The sequence below is a fragment of the Motacilla alba genome, chromosome 2 (assembly GCF_015832195.1).
Source record: "Motacilla alba alba isolate MOTALB_02 chromosome 2, Motacilla_alba_V1.0_pri, whole genome shotgun sequence".
In the NCBI taxonomy this organism is placed as follows: domain Eukaryota; kingdom Metazoa; phylum Chordata; class Aves; order Passeriformes; family Motacillidae; genus Motacilla; species Motacilla alba.
In genome coordinates, this window is record NC_052017.1 from 48,053,590 (window position 1) to 48,071,042 (window position 17,453).

The 17,453-nt window shown below is 40.0% G+C and overlaps 1 protein-coding gene across 33 annotated transcripts in view; it reads right to left on the reverse strand.

The window, feature by feature from the left end:
* Positions 1–871: 871 nt before the first annotated feature.
* Positions 872–17,453, reverse strand: part of ARPP21 (cAMP regulated phosphoprotein 21) — a 288,923-nt gene continuing 272,341 nt past the window's right edge. For 32 of the 33 annotated variants that reach the window (XM_038127609.1, XM_038127608.1, XM_038127610.1 and 29 more), the window contains 2 exons: positions 2,834–2,985; positions 1,019–1,684 (listed from right to left, as the gene is read on the reverse strand). In XM_038127609.1, coding sequence (XP_037983537.1) covers positions 1,427–1,684; positions 2,834–2,985 — 410 coding nt within the window. In that variant the 3' untranslated portion in view covers positions 1,019–1,426. Of the gene's footprint in view, positions 1,685–2,833; positions 2,986–17,453 lie in introns of all 33 variants that reach the window. The other variant, XM_038127607.1, reaches the window with a different exon arrangement.

Genomic DNA, 17,453 nt, shown 5'->3' on the forward strand with positions numbered 1-17,453 from the left:
AAAATCATATTATGTCATAAAAGGATTTTATATATAGAAGGATCTTTGTTTTTTTTTCATTATGTGTATGCATAATTCTGGAGTGCTCAACTTTAACTATTATAAAGGTGCTCAAAATTGATCAAAAATGAAGTTTAAGTGAAAAATTACTCAGACTTTTGTCTCAAATGTTGTCAACACTGAAGCAAAATGAGGAACTCCATGCAGCATGTATGAATCAAGAACAATTTATCAGAACAAGCTGGGAATTTGAGTGAAGATGGACATAATAATAAAACACAACCACAGGAACTGGAAAAAGTTCTAGAACTTTCTGGCAAACCACTGTGTTTTAAAAGCCAACCTCCCATATATATTGTTCATACCCACTTACTTGAAACTCACAGATCTGATTCTTGGGTCATCTTCTTTGTCAAAATGACTTTACAGCTGGAGCACCAATAACTGGGTAGAGCATCTCTATGTATCAGGATTGCTGGGTACTGTGGTTGCTACATCAGTATTAACTGGTCTTCCATCCAGTGGATGGAATATCATGGGACAACTATGTCTTTTCATGTACGACAGTTATATGGTCTCCTGAAGAAGTGTGACTTAGAAGAGGCTTGCAGCCATGATGAACTGTGCTCATGATATTCCTGTCCTAGGGACTGGCAAAGTGCAAACTCAGTTTAAGGTGAACTGGTACAACATTCACTTAATACTTGCTGGGTGGCTATGCTACAATTCCAAAGTGGTTTTAGCTGTGTTGCCTTCTTATCAAACTCCTCCAAGCCTATTAAGCACCATTCCCCCATTAGCTTCACCTGAAAAAAGACAATACAGAAACTAAAGGAAATTCACTCAGAAACAGAGGAGACCAAGCAGGTGGTAGAAACATGACCTTCCTTCATGAGGTCAAATAGCTTTATTGTGATTAAGCACTACAATACAGTATATATCCATAAAAAAACTCTATAGTGTATATAAATTATTCCTTCCATTCAGTAATTCTCTTTTTGTTTTCAGTTTTTTTTCATTTCCATTACAGCTTTGGTACAATGTGATTTTATTATATTTTTTAATACTTTTAGCTTCACAAACTCAACACAAAGTACAAAACTAATCCGAATCGGGGATATTACAATCTACACAGTGGTGTTCAGTGGTAGGAAAAAATCTTACCTCAATGAATTCATGTCACTAGCTAAGCTATAAAGGCATACCTAGCAGACATGACAAAAATATGCACCATTAACCAGCAAACATTTTTTTTTTCAAAATTTATTTTACTTTTTTTTTTACAGGTTTTCCAGCAGCAAATCACTTGAGCATTGTCAGTACTCGTGTCCTCAACTGATTATTCTGTTGTGTTCCTCTTCATTTGAAGGCCATGATTTATTTGTCAAATAATGCACCTCTATCCTCATAAATCTAAGCCACAGTGTCAGTACTTGACCTGCCACCCTGCATTGTTGATGCTTGCACAGTTTGTCCTGCAGCTGGCAGAAATAACTGGAACGTTATTGGAGGGGCAGTGTGGGGCAATCAACCGGAGGTTGTTCTGTGGGGCAGGAGGTATGACATTACAGTAGACAGGCATTCCAGTGGCTGTAAGTGTTCCTTGACCTGATTGATTAGGTAGCATGATTGGTTGTTGATATGATTGTTGCGGCAATCCTTGAGAACCCTGGGTCATTGGCACCTAGGTAGGAATACGGAAAGACGTAGGGGAAAAAAGATAGCAATTACTAAGCAAGTTAAAGTAGGCTCCCAAAATCCCTATATTCCTTCTAGCTGAATTTGAGTATACTGTATGTTCTGCCAAAATGTGCTATTTTCTGCTGCTTAGAACTGTTCTCATCTCTGAGGATTTTTTTGTTACAGAAGGTTTTAAAGAGAATTCCCTCTGCTTTTAGGCCTAGAAAGTGTCTCTGTCATGACCTAGTAGAATATGCATTACTGGGATCAGTGCAAACAGAAGATTTGACCCTGGTATATCTAAGCCATCTGAAAGGTCTAAACCTTTAACTTCATCATTAACCTTTAAAACACGTTTTTGATACAGTAATTCTGAAGATCTAAGGGGAAAATTTTACCCACAAGCTATTCCCCCATTTCCATTTGTGTTGCTGAAGTGTTTTCAAAGAAGCTGAGGTAAAAGGGGAATGGCTGCTCAATCAGTGCAATCTATTAAAATGAATTAGATGCCATTTAGTTTCTTAACTTTCCAGAGGGACCAGTAGGAAATGTAAGCACAGGCCACCTCTCACATGTGCTTGGCATAACTCATGGAAACTAGGTATAAAGGTTGGGAAATAAGTCTGGGTAACTTACGGACTTGGTAAAAATCAAGCCACTGCCTTCCCTCTCCCCAGAACCCAATAAACAATAATCCATCTGGCTACAGCTTGTTATAGAAGACATGGTGAGATCCTTGGCAGGAGTCTCCACAGATGAGTAATTTTTAACTGGATCAGGCAAAGCCCTCAACTCCATTACAGGAAACAGTACTGCACTGGCAAAAAAGAGAAGAAATGAACAATGTTCTTATATTTTTTAAAATTAATTTTCTTCACAGGAAGAAGTCTAAATCCTTCGTTCTTTGTGACATTACCCTCACTGCAGGCTGTAATAAATAGTTCATTTGAAGCATTCCAAAATCAGAATGAAAATCAGGAGTACTAAAACCATGTAAATAGGAAGCAAAGAAACTGACTTAAAAGCGTATTCATCAGAAGGCTTCCTGCCACACACTACCCAAATGAAGTTATAAGGGCACTGTGTGATACAAAAACTTAATTCAATTAAGCATTCTCCAAGAAAAAAGTCTTTCCTTACAGCTCCTAAATACCTGATAAGAGGACATGGCTGGATACTGCACCATCATGCCTTGCACCTGATTCCCCTGTTGATTATTCATCAGGTTCTGGCTTTGGGGCGGCTGCTGCATTCCCATGAGACCCTGGAACCCCTGCTGCTGGTTCGGCAGGACAGGCTGGTAACCTGGAAGAGGAAAGACATCTTCAAATACCCTGTTGCTTGTAGGGGCAAAATTACTATAGTTCCAAGGTACAGCAAATGATCCCATCACTTATACCTGTGTTAGTTAAAAAGTTACTCGTTCCTGCAGAAATGTTACTGGAAATGAAAACTGAAGTGCAATAAACAAGTGCCATGAGCTGGTAGCCCTAGCAGGCTGACCTGAATGGGCAGCACACTTTCCTTATGCTTTTTGACACTGTGGCAGAGACCACCTGGAGGACTGTCTGACTGCAGCACAGGGCTCTAAAGTCCTAAAGAGACACAAGATGCTACTGTCTTTTGGCTATTTCCTCAAAGGCAAAACTCCCAACAACTTCAAGGACACCAGCACTTGGCCTTCATGGTCTAACCTGACAATTTCTTTCAGGTTGCATTTCTTGCCTTACCCTCTTACCTTCCTTGTAATGCAGCTCCCTAGCTCAATATAAACAGAGAAGCCTTTATTTAATCAAGAAGATCACCTCTATACACACTGGCTCTCACTTGCAAGGTTTTTTATGCAATTAGAGTACATTAAGGGTAATATAATCCACCATACTATTTTAATGTGTGTCAAAGCAGGAAAATAATAAATTAGGGAGTATCCTCCCCATTACTTGGTAGGAACACTGCACAAGGATGAGAAGCTGATGCTTCTGTTTTAAACCGTGACTAACTGTGTTCAAAGTCACCACAATATTGCAGATTTTCTGCTGGGATGGCTCCTCTAGGACTAACGGAGAAATGGGCAAAGACTGGATGATCTAGAGAGCCAAGCTGCTAATGAGGCAACAGTGCGGATGGGAAGGCAAGCACAAATAAAAAATTGCTCAGCAGCAATGTGATTTTGCTTGGGAATGAGCCTAAACAGATGGAACTGGGCTGGTTGGGTGATGGTGATATTTAGCAATTAAGAACTTCACAGAAAAAGCAGGAAAGGAAAGGAATATGCAGAAAGATACTGCTCTTGAAAAATGTGGCCAGACATAGGTATTATAAATCTATGAATAATTTCTCCTTAACACATTCTGTGTTCTTTAGCACTCATATTTTAACATGCAGTTATGCAGTGCACTATTAACTCTGTAGTGATGTTTTTACAATAAGCATATTTCAGACACAGAACTACCACAAGGAGCAACTCTGTGTCATCTTTCTATGAAAAAATTGTGTCACGTCTACTCAATTTATATTCATGAATACAGTACCTAGTTCAATATACTTCACAAGTGAAAACCATCATCTGGATATTTCTTCATTATGTAACAGAAATAAAGTAACAAATGTCTGTTTCTGCTGGTCTATTGTCAGTTGATAGCTTTCCGTCTAAATCTATTCTTATGTCAGGGAAATGTTGAGATTTCTGGTCAAGTATTTGGCATTAAAGATGCTGTTCCAGAGATTAATGTCTCCAGTCAACTGAGCAAAATTTAAAGAAAAAAAAATTCCGTAAGTGATTAACTTGGCTGGGATATAGCATTAAACATCTCCCAAACTCACCAGATTATTATACATTCAGATTTGCTCTTTTCCTACGCCCAAACACTGTGTCAGCATATTTTTTAGTCATAAAAATTACCAACATCAGAACTGCTGTAACTGAGTTTACAGAAGGCTTATACAGCAATAATAAAATTGCAAGTTCTCTTCTGCTCCAGTACACCAATTATGGGGGGGGAGGGGATAAAGGATAGAAAAAAAAATTAGCAATACTCTTCTGGTATTTGCAGGACTAGAAGTTTAAGCAGAGGGGTGTCAACTGACAGCAGAAACAGCAACACGAAATTCATCTCCTCTCACCTCCAGTTGTTGAAGTTAAATCCCAGAAGTGTAAAGAACCATAGATGGATAGTGAGCCAGGGATCAAGTGACACTTTTGTGGAATGTAATCCAACACTGGATTTGGGCTCAGAGAACTGGATTGTAATGCACCAGCACAAGGTGGCAGACTGGTGCTCTGCAGAGAGAGACAGACACCACTGGGGCCATGTAGAAAGCAGCCCTTCTGTTCTGTCTAGTAGATATGATGGCATTAACGTTACTTTTGTGAGACTACTGCAAATGCCCTGCTGTGTGTTTAAATGCACAGCTCTCTCTTCACCTCAGCTTTGTGTTCTATATTCTCCAAATAGGACAGATTTATGACCCAGTGCAGACATGACTATCAAGCTGAAACAAAAGATCATGGAAAAGTTAAAGTAGCTACCTGATGAATGTATAGGCAGGATCTCCTGGGGATATTACAAAAACAGAGTCATAGAATGGGTTTGGTTGGAAGGGACCTTAAAGACCATCTAGTTCAAATGACACACACGCACTCATAAACACCCAGCCCTGAAAATCTTCTCTGTACTGGGAAGCACTGCTTAGTACATGGCATAACCACTCCAGGTTTTAGGTGCAGAAATATGAAAAGGAGACAGGCTGAAGAGCTGAGGTCCACTGGGCTGTGCATTATTATTTTTACAATCTTATTCCAACACTCTTCAAGGACTTCAAGCAATTTCTCTGGACCACAGGACACGTGCACTCCTCACCCCTGTCCCAACCTGAGGAGTACATCAGTTACATCCCTGAAAGTAAGAATAAGATCTTTTTCCTACTCCTTGTGTAAGCATTTTGCAATGCTCTGACCACACAGAAAAGCCTCAACACAAATACTTCACATGCATTCTAACATGCTTCCAATTTGATTAGATGGGAACAAATAGGTTGTATCCTAAATCCTCTTAGAATTCATGATAAAGCAAGTCCCTTCTTTATCCAGAAGGAGGTACTCTTGAATATTTAATGCCCTGACTTGTGAGTAGAAATGGGGATGTTTAAGAAGTTTACTGGCCTGTGTGTATCTTTGCAGAGATGCTGGCTGTCATCTCTTCCTTACTTAATATTCATGGATTTTTTTTTTTTTTTTTTTAGGATCAGTACCGTTTGGAATTAAATGAAGCTATGGATGTCAGACTGTGCTGTAGAACCCAGTACAGCACTTAGTCAAAACCCAGCATCTTCTTCAAGATCTTCCTCAATAAAGCCACTTAAACCTGTTAGCAAAGCCTGACCCTTTATTATGTTAAGTACATGAAGAAAGATGCAGGTTTGTCCATTCTATTGAACCTAAAAACATGACAAGGCACAAAAGTACAAAAGTATATTCCAACATTACAGAGCAGGTAGAGAATATTAAAAGTGAATAGATTTTTTTATCTACAAAAGCTTTATAAGCAAGAAAAAAATGCTGTGACAAAACAAAAAAGCTAATATCTGTTCTGCTATATGGCTTCTGTTTCAGCACAAATGAAAGTAGAACAATTGGCAGTCTAAGTGGCAATCAATTTGGAGAAGAAGTTGTTAGTATCAGAAAACTGCTGTTCTAAATTTCCTATCACTGCAGCCCAAATTCTCCATGTAATATTTGAAACGGGTCCTCCACTGTTTACTGTCGATATCTTTGTATAATTCTGCACTCTGGCTAGGAAAAAGAATGGAGGTGGGAGAATTGAGACTAATATTTTAGCTCTGTTTGTGAAACTATATCCATTTTTTTTCCTTTTTCCTCAGGCACAGACTATCAGAGAATGCCATTCCAACAAAATTACTTAATTTGCAAACACAGAGCACAGTCTTAAACTACGCCATGCTTTTCACGTGCTATTTACTTTTCAGCGACATGGAAATAATACTCTATTCTCAAAAGACTTGAAAACTCACTGCAGTGCATGAGAAACCAGGCATTACTGGGCAGAGGTGGCTATTTTGGAGCTACACAGGTGTAAGAAAAGTGAAAACAGGAAGCGGCAACATGCTTATGCAGCAATAGCTTTCTTTGCACTTGCTCTTTTGCTCATTAGCTTTCATACTACATGAAGAGTAATCCTTAAAAGCCTCTTTACAGTCCCCTGAGAACATACATACGTGGGTTATTTTCTAATGGCAGTACACATCAGATGAACCATCCTATTACTGCAAGCTCCAGGGCCACTTTACTGCAATTATATCATCCTGCTCTATGTTATCTCAGCTACAAAGGAGGATTTTTTAAATCAGGGCAAACATGAGAGACATTGTTAAACAACCAGGGGAACAAAGCGTGCACAGAATTTCAACGAATGCCTCAGAGGAAAGATGAGCCTTGGATTCCAGCTGAAATGGAAGAGGCCATCGTATCAAGGTAATTCTCTGAACCTTTACAGCCTGCCTCACCACGCTAAAAGTCATCTAACTTAAACATCCCAGGGGAGAAAGACTGCATGAAAGACCCACAAACGTTTCAATTTCCTAGTGAGGCTATGCAGCTCAAAAGACAAAATGCAGCAGTTTTACTCCTTTGCCGGTAGTGTGACCCAGAGCTGCAATTCAAGCATGTTTGTTGCTCTCCTGGCCTCAGCATACATCCTTCATGAATGGCACATCATGTTGGGAAGGACTGGTGATTGCTCATTTCAGATTTGAAGCATGTGTTACCAATGTTGGGAACATGTGTATCAGCACAGTGGGTAAAGAGTGTGAGTCCCTGAACTGCAAATCTTATTGTACTCTTTCCATTTGAACAGACTCCTTGCATCCATGCCCATCCAATGCAGACACATACACTCATGGTGCTTTTGATATAACATGATTTGAAAGTTCACCTGCCCCCTTTCTGGTTTACTCAGTGTAGTGCCACCTGAAATTCAGGTACCTCGGCAACACATCTGCAATGGCTTAGGCAAGCAAAGTCCAAAGGAAAGTTAAAAGAGAAATCTCAAGCAGAGGTAACCGGGCTGGGTGAAATGCTGCACAGAATCTGGTCATGCTCCTGCCTGCTCTGCAATGAGTGCAGTGCCTTTCTGGTGCCCTATGCCATCCTCCCTTTCCTTTCCCCTCCCTCCCCCAGTATAGACCAGTTCAGCCCCTGCAGCAACTGCTAGGAGCACTGGGAAGAGATTGAATTTGAGCTCACATGAAAAAGCCAAGGAGAACAAGCACCAACTCTGGGTGTGGACCCTATGAAGCACTTCAAAATATTTTAACAGCAAATTCTGCACACAGAAGGTGCTTACATTTGCAGAAGACTCCCCAAAACTGGTAAGAGCTGAGAACCAAGGTGAAAACATGATCCTTCCAGTCAGGAAGCACACCTTTTTCTGAAAGGCTTAATGAGCTCACTCTGCTCAACTTATTAAAAAGACAAAAAAGTATCTGCAAATAGATAGTTGTGCTGGTTTTGGGCAGGGTAGAATTAATTTCCTTTCTAGTAGCTAATATGGGATGAAGTTTTGGATTTGTGCTGAAAAGAGTGCTGATAATTCAGGGATGTTTTAGTTACTGCTGAGCGGTGCTTACTCAGACTTTCTGCTTCTCACACCATCCCATCAGCAAAGAGGCTGGGAGAGAAGAAAAAATTTGGGAGGAGACACAGGCAAACAAAGGAATATCCCATGTCATATGACAGCATGCTCAGCATATAAAGCTGAGGCAAGGAGGGAGTGGGGAATGCTGAATGGGCATTTTTCTTCCTGAATAACTCTTAGGTGTGAAGGAGTCCTGCTTTCCTGGGGGTGGCTGTCTGCCCACGGGAAGTGGTGAATGTTTCTTTGTTTTGCTTTGCTTGCACACACAGCTTTTGGTTTCCCTATTAAACTGTCTGTATCTCAAGCTATGAGTTTGCTCATTTTTAATTTTCTGATTCTCTTCTCTGTGCAGCTGGGGAGAATGAGTAAGCAGCTGCATGGAGCTGAGTTGTTGGCTGGGGTTAAGCTGTAACAATAGTTCTTGAACAGACCAGAAAATGGTATAATAAAATTACATGTCTGGAAGATAAACATAGAACTTTTTGGATTAGAAAAAAAAAAATCAAAGTTTCATCAGACCCTATAATTAACAAGGAGGTAACCTGCTGAGAGTGGAAGAACTTTTGTATCACTTAAAGCCTCTAAAATGAGAATGGACATTTTGCTAGAAGATATTAATCAGTTTAATAAGTAGTTCTCGTAATAAAAATTATTAGAGTGTGCTCATTGTCCAGTATAAGTCAGACCATTAAATTACACATTCCAGATTTGAAATACTTAGGAAAATGTTAGCCAGGTAGCTCTTAACATTCTTCCTGCCTCCCAAGCAAAAGGACTGATCTTTTGCATAGGAGACAGGATCCTCTCCCCAGCCTCTCCTCCCTTTAATCACAGGCTGGGAATGCCACCCAGTTTATTCCACAGGCAGAGGTCACCTGTGTATAGTGGATATTCTAAGGGATATTTACGGCCTATTTTAGTTTATTTTGCCCAAGCTGGAGTAGTGCTCAGTAGACTTTGCAGACTGAAGAATATGGTTGGTATCTATTCCCACACTTTTACTAGGGTATGTTCTCCTTTACTTTTTGAAATAAGCTATGGGCAAAGTATTGAAGTGGATGGATGTAGCTTTTACCTTCTAATAATACAAACTTACAATCCCCATGATTAAGTTATAATCAGAGAAGGAAAAAAATGTCATTGTAGAACTACAATTCACTCACAGACACATCAGTACATTTGGTAAAGTTTTTGACAGCTTTCTTTTTTACCAAAAGCTTTGAGGTGGTCCATCCCAAAGTATTTGCAAAACTGGAAGGAGGAAAAACTGAAGCAAGCTGTTCAGCAAGATTGAACACTGTCTTAGAATCACAGAATTGCTTAGGGTGGAAAAGATCTCTAAAATCATCAAGTCCACCCATTGCTCTAACACTGCCACATCCACCACTAAACCATGCCCCTAAGCATCCCAAAGAACCTTTGGATTCTCAAACAGACCTTAAAGGTTATGTGTAAAACAGGAGGAAAGCCAGCCTAATTGGGGAATCTTGCATAAGACAGTGGACCAAGTTGTGGGAGCCACAAAATGAGCACAAGTGAGAGCAGGAATTCCAGGCAAGTGTTTTTGGTGGCCAGAACAAAGCTCTTCTTGTTCCAGTGGTCCATCAGTCCCTCCTGACTTTGCATGAGATACTAAAGTACTGGACTGCATCCAGGTGTTTCACGTCCTACGTGGACATTGTAACACCATCCCTATGCACTGCTTCCTCTAGAGGAGTGCTGCTCCAAGGCACTGTGTTCTTGCTGGCTTCTCATGTCCAGGTGTGATGTGTTAGAATTGGGTGCCCAATCACCTGAGGAAAAGGTTTGGGTTTTTTTTTTTTTTGTTATGCAGTTGACCATTATCTGTCAAGTTTCACTGCAAATGATGGACTAAACTGTCATGGAATCTAAAATTAATCTATAAATTTAAGCTAATTTTGATTTTAGCCTCACCCCAAAGTGTCTGCAGTTTGGAAGACTCATAGAAGATACATTAATTAAGGTCTCCCTCCTGGTGATATTTTCTGTGTGAGTATGAAGATTTTAACTGCATCTTTTGCAGCAAATTCAAACCACTTTGTAAACAATTTTGTAGTTTAAGCTTGGATCTAAAATCAAAGCACACTGCAAAGCAAATCGGCTGCAGTTGCTCTATCCATTCCTACTGTGCTTTCTCTCTGGAATACACAAAAAAATGTCTTGACCTAGTAAGACATTTCAGCTTTGTATTCTACTTGAAGTCATCACAGATAATTTATGGGTGTGAACTGGACACCATGTGAGCTAGAAGGACAAGTACATGATAGCTGAATACTAAAATTCCATCCCTTTCCCCTCAAAACGCAAGACTGTGCAATTATTTTACTTCGTTTTCACACACATACAAAGGGGGAAAAAACCAAACAAGAATACCTATGCCTGAAATAAGGAAGTCTTAAGAAGCAACAGAAAAGATACGAGATATGAGGTAGCACATAAAACAGCACACTCAAAAACCACAGCAGAACACAGACTTATTTTGCTCACAGCACTTGACAAGTTCAGACCCTCCGAAAACAAGAGAAGCCTTTTAACACAAGTTTGGCTTCTTTCATTTCAGGTAAAAGCACATCCCACTCCAACACTACAGCTTGCAGGGGAAACCATGGGTTATTACGTTAGATTTTTTTCAAAATTTTAGACTAACAGCATTGATTCTTTCAAGTTTGCAAGATAAAAACAATTTTTAGCTAATGGCACTCCAGCTACGTTCACTGGAAACACATAACGCAGCAAATGTATTCCTAAAGTGATTACAATGACAGTGACTCGAATAATTCTCTGCAGAGCTGAGGTTATAAAACTGCAGGATGTTGAACTTTGAGTCTTGAAACATAATTGCTGCCAGAACAGCAGCTCCGAGTCCCTAAATCGGCCATAGCTTTGCAAAAAACACATTCGTGCTTCCCAAACCTGGTAACAGACCAACAGCCACATTTGTTGTCAGACTCACACACAAAGAGCAGTATTCAGCTGCATTAAGAAACTCAACAAGATGTATATGCATCAAAGATATGAGCCAGTAAGATTTATTTTCACAAGAAAAAGAACAAAAATCTGGGATAAAAGAAGTCGGACTGTCTTCCCCCACCTCTTTATCTCTGGTTTACAAAGCTACAAATCCCATGAAAGCAGCAGGGCAAAAATGTCTTCATCCAGCTTCAGAAGAAGAAATAAAATGGGGAAATTTCCTGTAATTTTGAATTATTCCAGAGCAACCTATTTGTTGGATTTAGTAAAAACTGCTGATGAAAATACTGTGCTACACTAGGGTTTTTTTGGTTTTTTTTTTTTCTTCTTTTTTTTTGTGGATAACAGCTCTGAAATCGCCCACGTGGCAAGTTCCCCTAGGAACCACTCAGGTGAACTGCCACTCCTTTTCCTCTTGCTTTATACTTCCTCAAAAAGCTCTTGGTTTTACTTTTTTTGCAACCCCAGGGGTTGGAAGAAGCCCAAAGCACACAGCATCTGAAGCAGTGATAGTTTCATGTGCTACTCAGGACAATGCTGCCAACTGGGGGCATTTCTCCATTGCTAACAAAATGGAAAAAAAAAAAAAGTTAGGGAAATAACTTCCCTAGCAAACCAACCCTTCCTGGTCCAAAAGATGTGCAGGTTCAGAGCCTCAAAAACCCACTTTTTAAATCTGCTTTTCCTATATAAACAAAAAGAAGGTACATTTTTACAAAATCCAAGATAGATTGCTTTTTGCATAGACTTTTCCTTGAGAATAGTCACTGCATAAAACAAATTAGTTCACCTGGGAGGCAGAAAGCCTCCTGTTGGGGTGATTTAGATTATGGCAATGAGAAATGATGGAAGTAACAGCACATATAACAATGTAAGATTTAGCACTTCTTATATGTCAAAGAAATACCCATTATCTTTTAACCATTCTTTTACCTTTTTTCTATGATGCTAAGTTCCAACCTCAAAATGAGGAATAGCATTATCTTTTAAAAAACATTTATATGCATGCTTGCTGTCCCATGGGTGAAAAAATTGGTTGCAAAGAGTGCTGAACTTTTATTTAGTGCCTTCTACTCCATAATCCAAGAAACTACCTTTAGGGCAAACACACAAAACCCTGAGTAAATTGAATTTATGAGTTACTTAAAGATGCATATCCACCCTTCAGTTACCTTTCCACACCTGAACAGAGTTGGTTTAAAACTCTGTGACTTCACTACTGAGTAAAAAGGCCCAGACAAGTAAGAGGTATGATTAAATACTTTAATTATATACCTAATGAAATCACATACTGTAACATCTTCTGAGACTAAAATTTTAATTAAGGCAGGCTGGCATTTAGGGTTTTTTTGTCCCCCTTATATTCCAGGGGAACAGCAGGTAAGGTCAAACAAAAAGCTTATGTGATAAAATTGTGTGAGAGTGCTCCTGGGAGACCTGGCATTATTAACGAGAACATGAAGAAGGGCACAGTTGAACAGTTCAAAGATAAATTACTGCATTCGGTTTACTTTTTGCTATCAACTGGAGAACCTGAGAGAGCTGTTATTTGACAAGAAATGTATATAAACACGCATCAAAACCAGCTTGAATGGATACAAATACAGGAGACTTGAGGCTGGAGAAATGCTTTTCATCAGTTTAAAATCTGTATCCATTCCTTTACTTCTCTATACAAAGGATTTTCAAATTATAACGACAGCTTTAAGAAGAACTTGCTACTAATAAGTGGCTTGATGCTCAAAATAAACCTGTTCCTTCTGAAAACCTAAACCCATGTGATTATATGACACTTTATTCACTTATTTTATTTCCTTTCCAATACACATTTATTTTATTTTTTTAAACCTTTTAGCACTCTTCCTGCTCTTCAAAAACTATGACAAATATTTCTTGCTCTTCTCTGTCAAGATAAATGTAAAGATTAACAGAGGGGCACATCTTATAGACATAGTATATAACTCAAAGCTTCTGAAAGTTTCTGAAAAGAAAATTCTATTTTTAAGACAAATCCTTTTATCTCACTTCAGTAAAAAAAAAATACAGGGCATAGCCAGCTGCAATCCTAAATAATTGCAACACAATAATGCAGGGCTCCATTACAGCAGCCTAATTCTGGTAAAGCAGCTGATCCAGGATCTTGGCACTTGCCCAGGCCCTGGAGCCTGACTTAAATGCATTAACCCAAAGCATGTGCAGCTGTTTTTGTAATCTGAGGCTTCTGCATTTTACTGGAGACCAAGAAAGAAGAAAAAAGAAAAAAAAAAAAAAAGAAAAAAAAAAAGAAAAAAAAAAAAGAAGTCACTCAGCTTGCAAATGACAGGCTCAACAGCTTGGGAGAAACGAGCTTCAGACAGCATTTCCCCTTGGCCAGTACCACAAGCAAGGGTTTACACTGGAGGGTTGCAGATGCCCAAAGCCAGCTGAGGTGCCTGCAGGGAGGGTACTAGAGGACTGGGAGGATACTACATTATTCTGAGAAAGGTGAAGCCTTCTCATCCCAACAGAGCTAAGCCACTGGAGGCATGTATTGCAAGCTGGTGCACAGTTCTCACGACAACAGGGAGGTCCAAAATAGTACTAAGGATCATCCAGGAATAATTCTGCTCTCAGCTCCTAACCACCAATTCCAACAACCTTAAGGAGAGTCAACTGATACCCATGGGCAGGGAAAGAGGTAATTTTGCAGAAAATATAGGATGCTCTTAAGGGAGATTTACAGCTTAAAGACCAAAACGGATGCAAATTTGGTAGTAGCCCTTACTGTAGACACAGGCAGTTACATTGATGAGGTCTGCTGCAATTCCTCTTTAGTAGGTTTTTGAATAGCTAATGTAAAACTAAAACACCAGTGTGAGAACCCATTAGTGTTTACAGAATCCTTTGGCATATGACAGGCTCATTAGATGAAGAGCAGCTGAAATACTGCCCATATGTACCTGCGTCTATGTTTGCATTGTGTTACATAAAACTGTTCATGGCCATAGAGTAACTGTTATATGAAATATCTATTAAATTTGTTAGTAAATCCCTAAGGAACTGTGCGATGGGACAGCTAATCACCAAAACAAAATTCAGTATGATTCAAAAAAAGCACAAATACAAGACTAGCAGGATCAGATTTTTCCATGCCAGCTGCAAACCACAGATTCAGATTCATTGAATTTCAGCAGATTAATTTCTTCTGGTTTGATTTTCTGGATTGACCCCTAATAAATAATGGCAGGTCAGAGTAAAAAAAAAAGTTAAGCAAGCCCTGTGTATTATCTGTCTATAACTTTGCTCTTGATATCAGCTTGTCATCTTGGCATCAGCTCTTGATACTGATGAAATGTCTACAAGCACAAGCTCAGAGTGAACCTCCATGCCAGATACTGTGCAAACTTCAATGAATAGCTGCAGTCACTACAGTAAAGATGATGCATTCCTGAAGAGAAAAGACAACTGCAGGTAGAAAAATAAGCACCCAAAGGAAAAAAAATTGCCCAGAGAAAAGGAGAAGAACTGCACAATACTCTTCTGGCAGTACACCAAAATATGTGTGGAGTGCTTAGACCCCTATTCTGAGCAGGGACTGCTCGGGCAGGCTGCTGCTCACTAGAATGGCTGTGGAGATGGATGGTCCCTGGGCTCCGGCTGCCTCTGCCAGGATGTTTTTTTTCCACACAACATCAGGTACAGGTTTCTGCCCTGCCCACATCCTGTCTGTTGGAAGAAGACTGCAATGTTCTGGTGATACCATTCACTGCACCGTGTTCCATTTTACTGTGGGTAGAATGGGGTAAACGACTGTTAGCACCATATCACAACAAACCCTGTTTTTTCACCTTCACAAGCTGGGTTTTGTGTCTCAGCCTCAGGAACAGTCTTTATAAACACAACATCAACTGTAAATAATGCCTGCAACAAAGACACAGCCACTGCCTGATGGCACTCTTCCTCCCCGTGGCTTCTGCATACACCAAAAGGTACCAAATCACAGAGCAGAAAGCTGTGCGTTTGTTTGTTTACCTATAACATAAGGACACAGCAAGCTGCAGACTGCAGCCCCCAGCTCAATGCAAACAGGCGCAGGGACGTTACTGAAGCCAACAGGACTTTGATGGAGCATATGTCTGCCCATATGGGTCCAACTGCAAAATCTCATCTTTTCCAAGTGCACTCATGCAGAATGCAATCTAAAGACTACCGGGGTTAGCAATCCACCTTAACCAGCTCTGTACCATATTAGAAGCACTTGCCCACAACACAGTGATTACTCTGGCCCCTGTACAGCAGAGCCCTTAAGAATTTGCTTAACTTCTAAGCATATAAGGTAATTTCTTGATTTCAGAGCAATGATTTTCAGGCTTGAACACACTTCTGGACCAGGGAACTCAACCTTTTGAAGGAGAGGATCTCCAGTGGGAAAGTTACAAGCACATTTATCATTGCTTTAAAATGTTTCTGAGAAACTTGACCAGGCAGGTAGCATTCAAATTAAGGAAAGAGAGGTTCTGCGCCAATAAAATTCAGTTCTACAATATATAAAACAAATTCATTTCTCAAATCCTTCTGCACAACCACTGCTTAACCCACAAGAGAAAAAATGGGGCAAGGTGGTACTGAGCCTGCATTAATGCATGGCCCTTGCACTTGTATGTGCCTGTATGAAAGAGCCATCAGACCAAGCAGTGGCTATATACCAAGACATACTCGCAACTAATAAACCAAATGGCAGTCAGGGATGAATCTACCATACTTCACTTCTGTGGCACAGCCACAGAGAGCTCCCACTCATGCTTGCCTTGCAATTACCAACTCTTCTAGTTTACTGCAGACACTAGTTTACATTTCTTGTCTTTCTTGATTAAAAGGGCCTTAATGAAACTGGGTTAAGCCTTTGCTAAAGCAATTGCTATCACTGAGACCCTCTCTTCCCTTCGGCCCTTGAAGTACAAAATAAAAGACCATGAAGCACCTATTAGTACTTCGTATCAGTGTCTGTTCTGGGCATCCACTCCATTCCCTATCACAGCAGAAATATAAACACTAATTGCAATTCTGACATAGATACAAAAGCAACATTCGATTACTGCATTACAACTGGGCTGTATCTTCCAGCTAAAGCTTTTTCTTGGAAGGAGGTGAAGGGTGGAATCTACAGGTGTGGTCATCCCAGTGCCCAGCTAGCCTCCCCTGGGGGCAAACTGTGCAGCTTAGAAAGAAAGGAATAAGTGAGTAAAAGAAAAATCTCTGGAAAAGTCAAAAAACATTCCCCTTTGACATCCCAAATAGAACACCACCAATTTCCAAAACTCTTTTTTTTTTGTTGTTTGATTTCCTATCTATATGCAATCTTGTTTTATATTGTAGTTTGCCTTGGGTGTAGAGGATGTGTGGGGTATGAGTCTCATTTCAGAGGAATTTGAGCTTTTGTTTCAATTGTCCAAGGAACGTGCAAAATAACTTGTTCATACAGTTTTACAAACTTTTGATTAATCAAGCAGCTAAATTCACAAAGCCTGCCTATCTCCACATCACAGGCAAATGCATTTTCAACTCTTGCAGAATAATATTAATTAAAAAAAAAAAAAGAGAAAAGGAAAAAAGAAAACAGGGGGAATGCATTGTGGATGTAAACTTTCACCTCTGGCTTTTCTAACAAGGGTTTAGTGTCACTTTTGAAAACAAGAGGATTAACACCTGGAGTCACAAATTCCTTGTGAAATTCACAAAAGATTTTAACAGAAATGACACTCAGCAGCAAGCTTTTCTGAACAGTTGTGCCAAGAAATCTTGGCTCAAAGAGAGCTGAAGAAAGAGAAAAGGAGAGGGAGGATGAAGCTGACTTTAGAAGACATCACTTATTTTCTGCACTGATTCCCAAGTCTCTACCAAGATGGACAACAGGCTGACAGCAGTGCTTGGGAAAGGGGCAGGCATCACTCTTCCAGTCCCTGCCTCACTCATGCTAGGGGCACTCTTTCTGCTGGCTTGAGAAAGCTTGGAATCAGGCCTCTGGTCAACAGATGTCATAATGTCCACCCAGAACATGGTTCAATTCAGCTACATGAACCAAAACCTCCCCTCCATCCCCAGCTTCCACTGCACAGCATATTAGCTGGAGAACTCCCACTATAGCTGGTC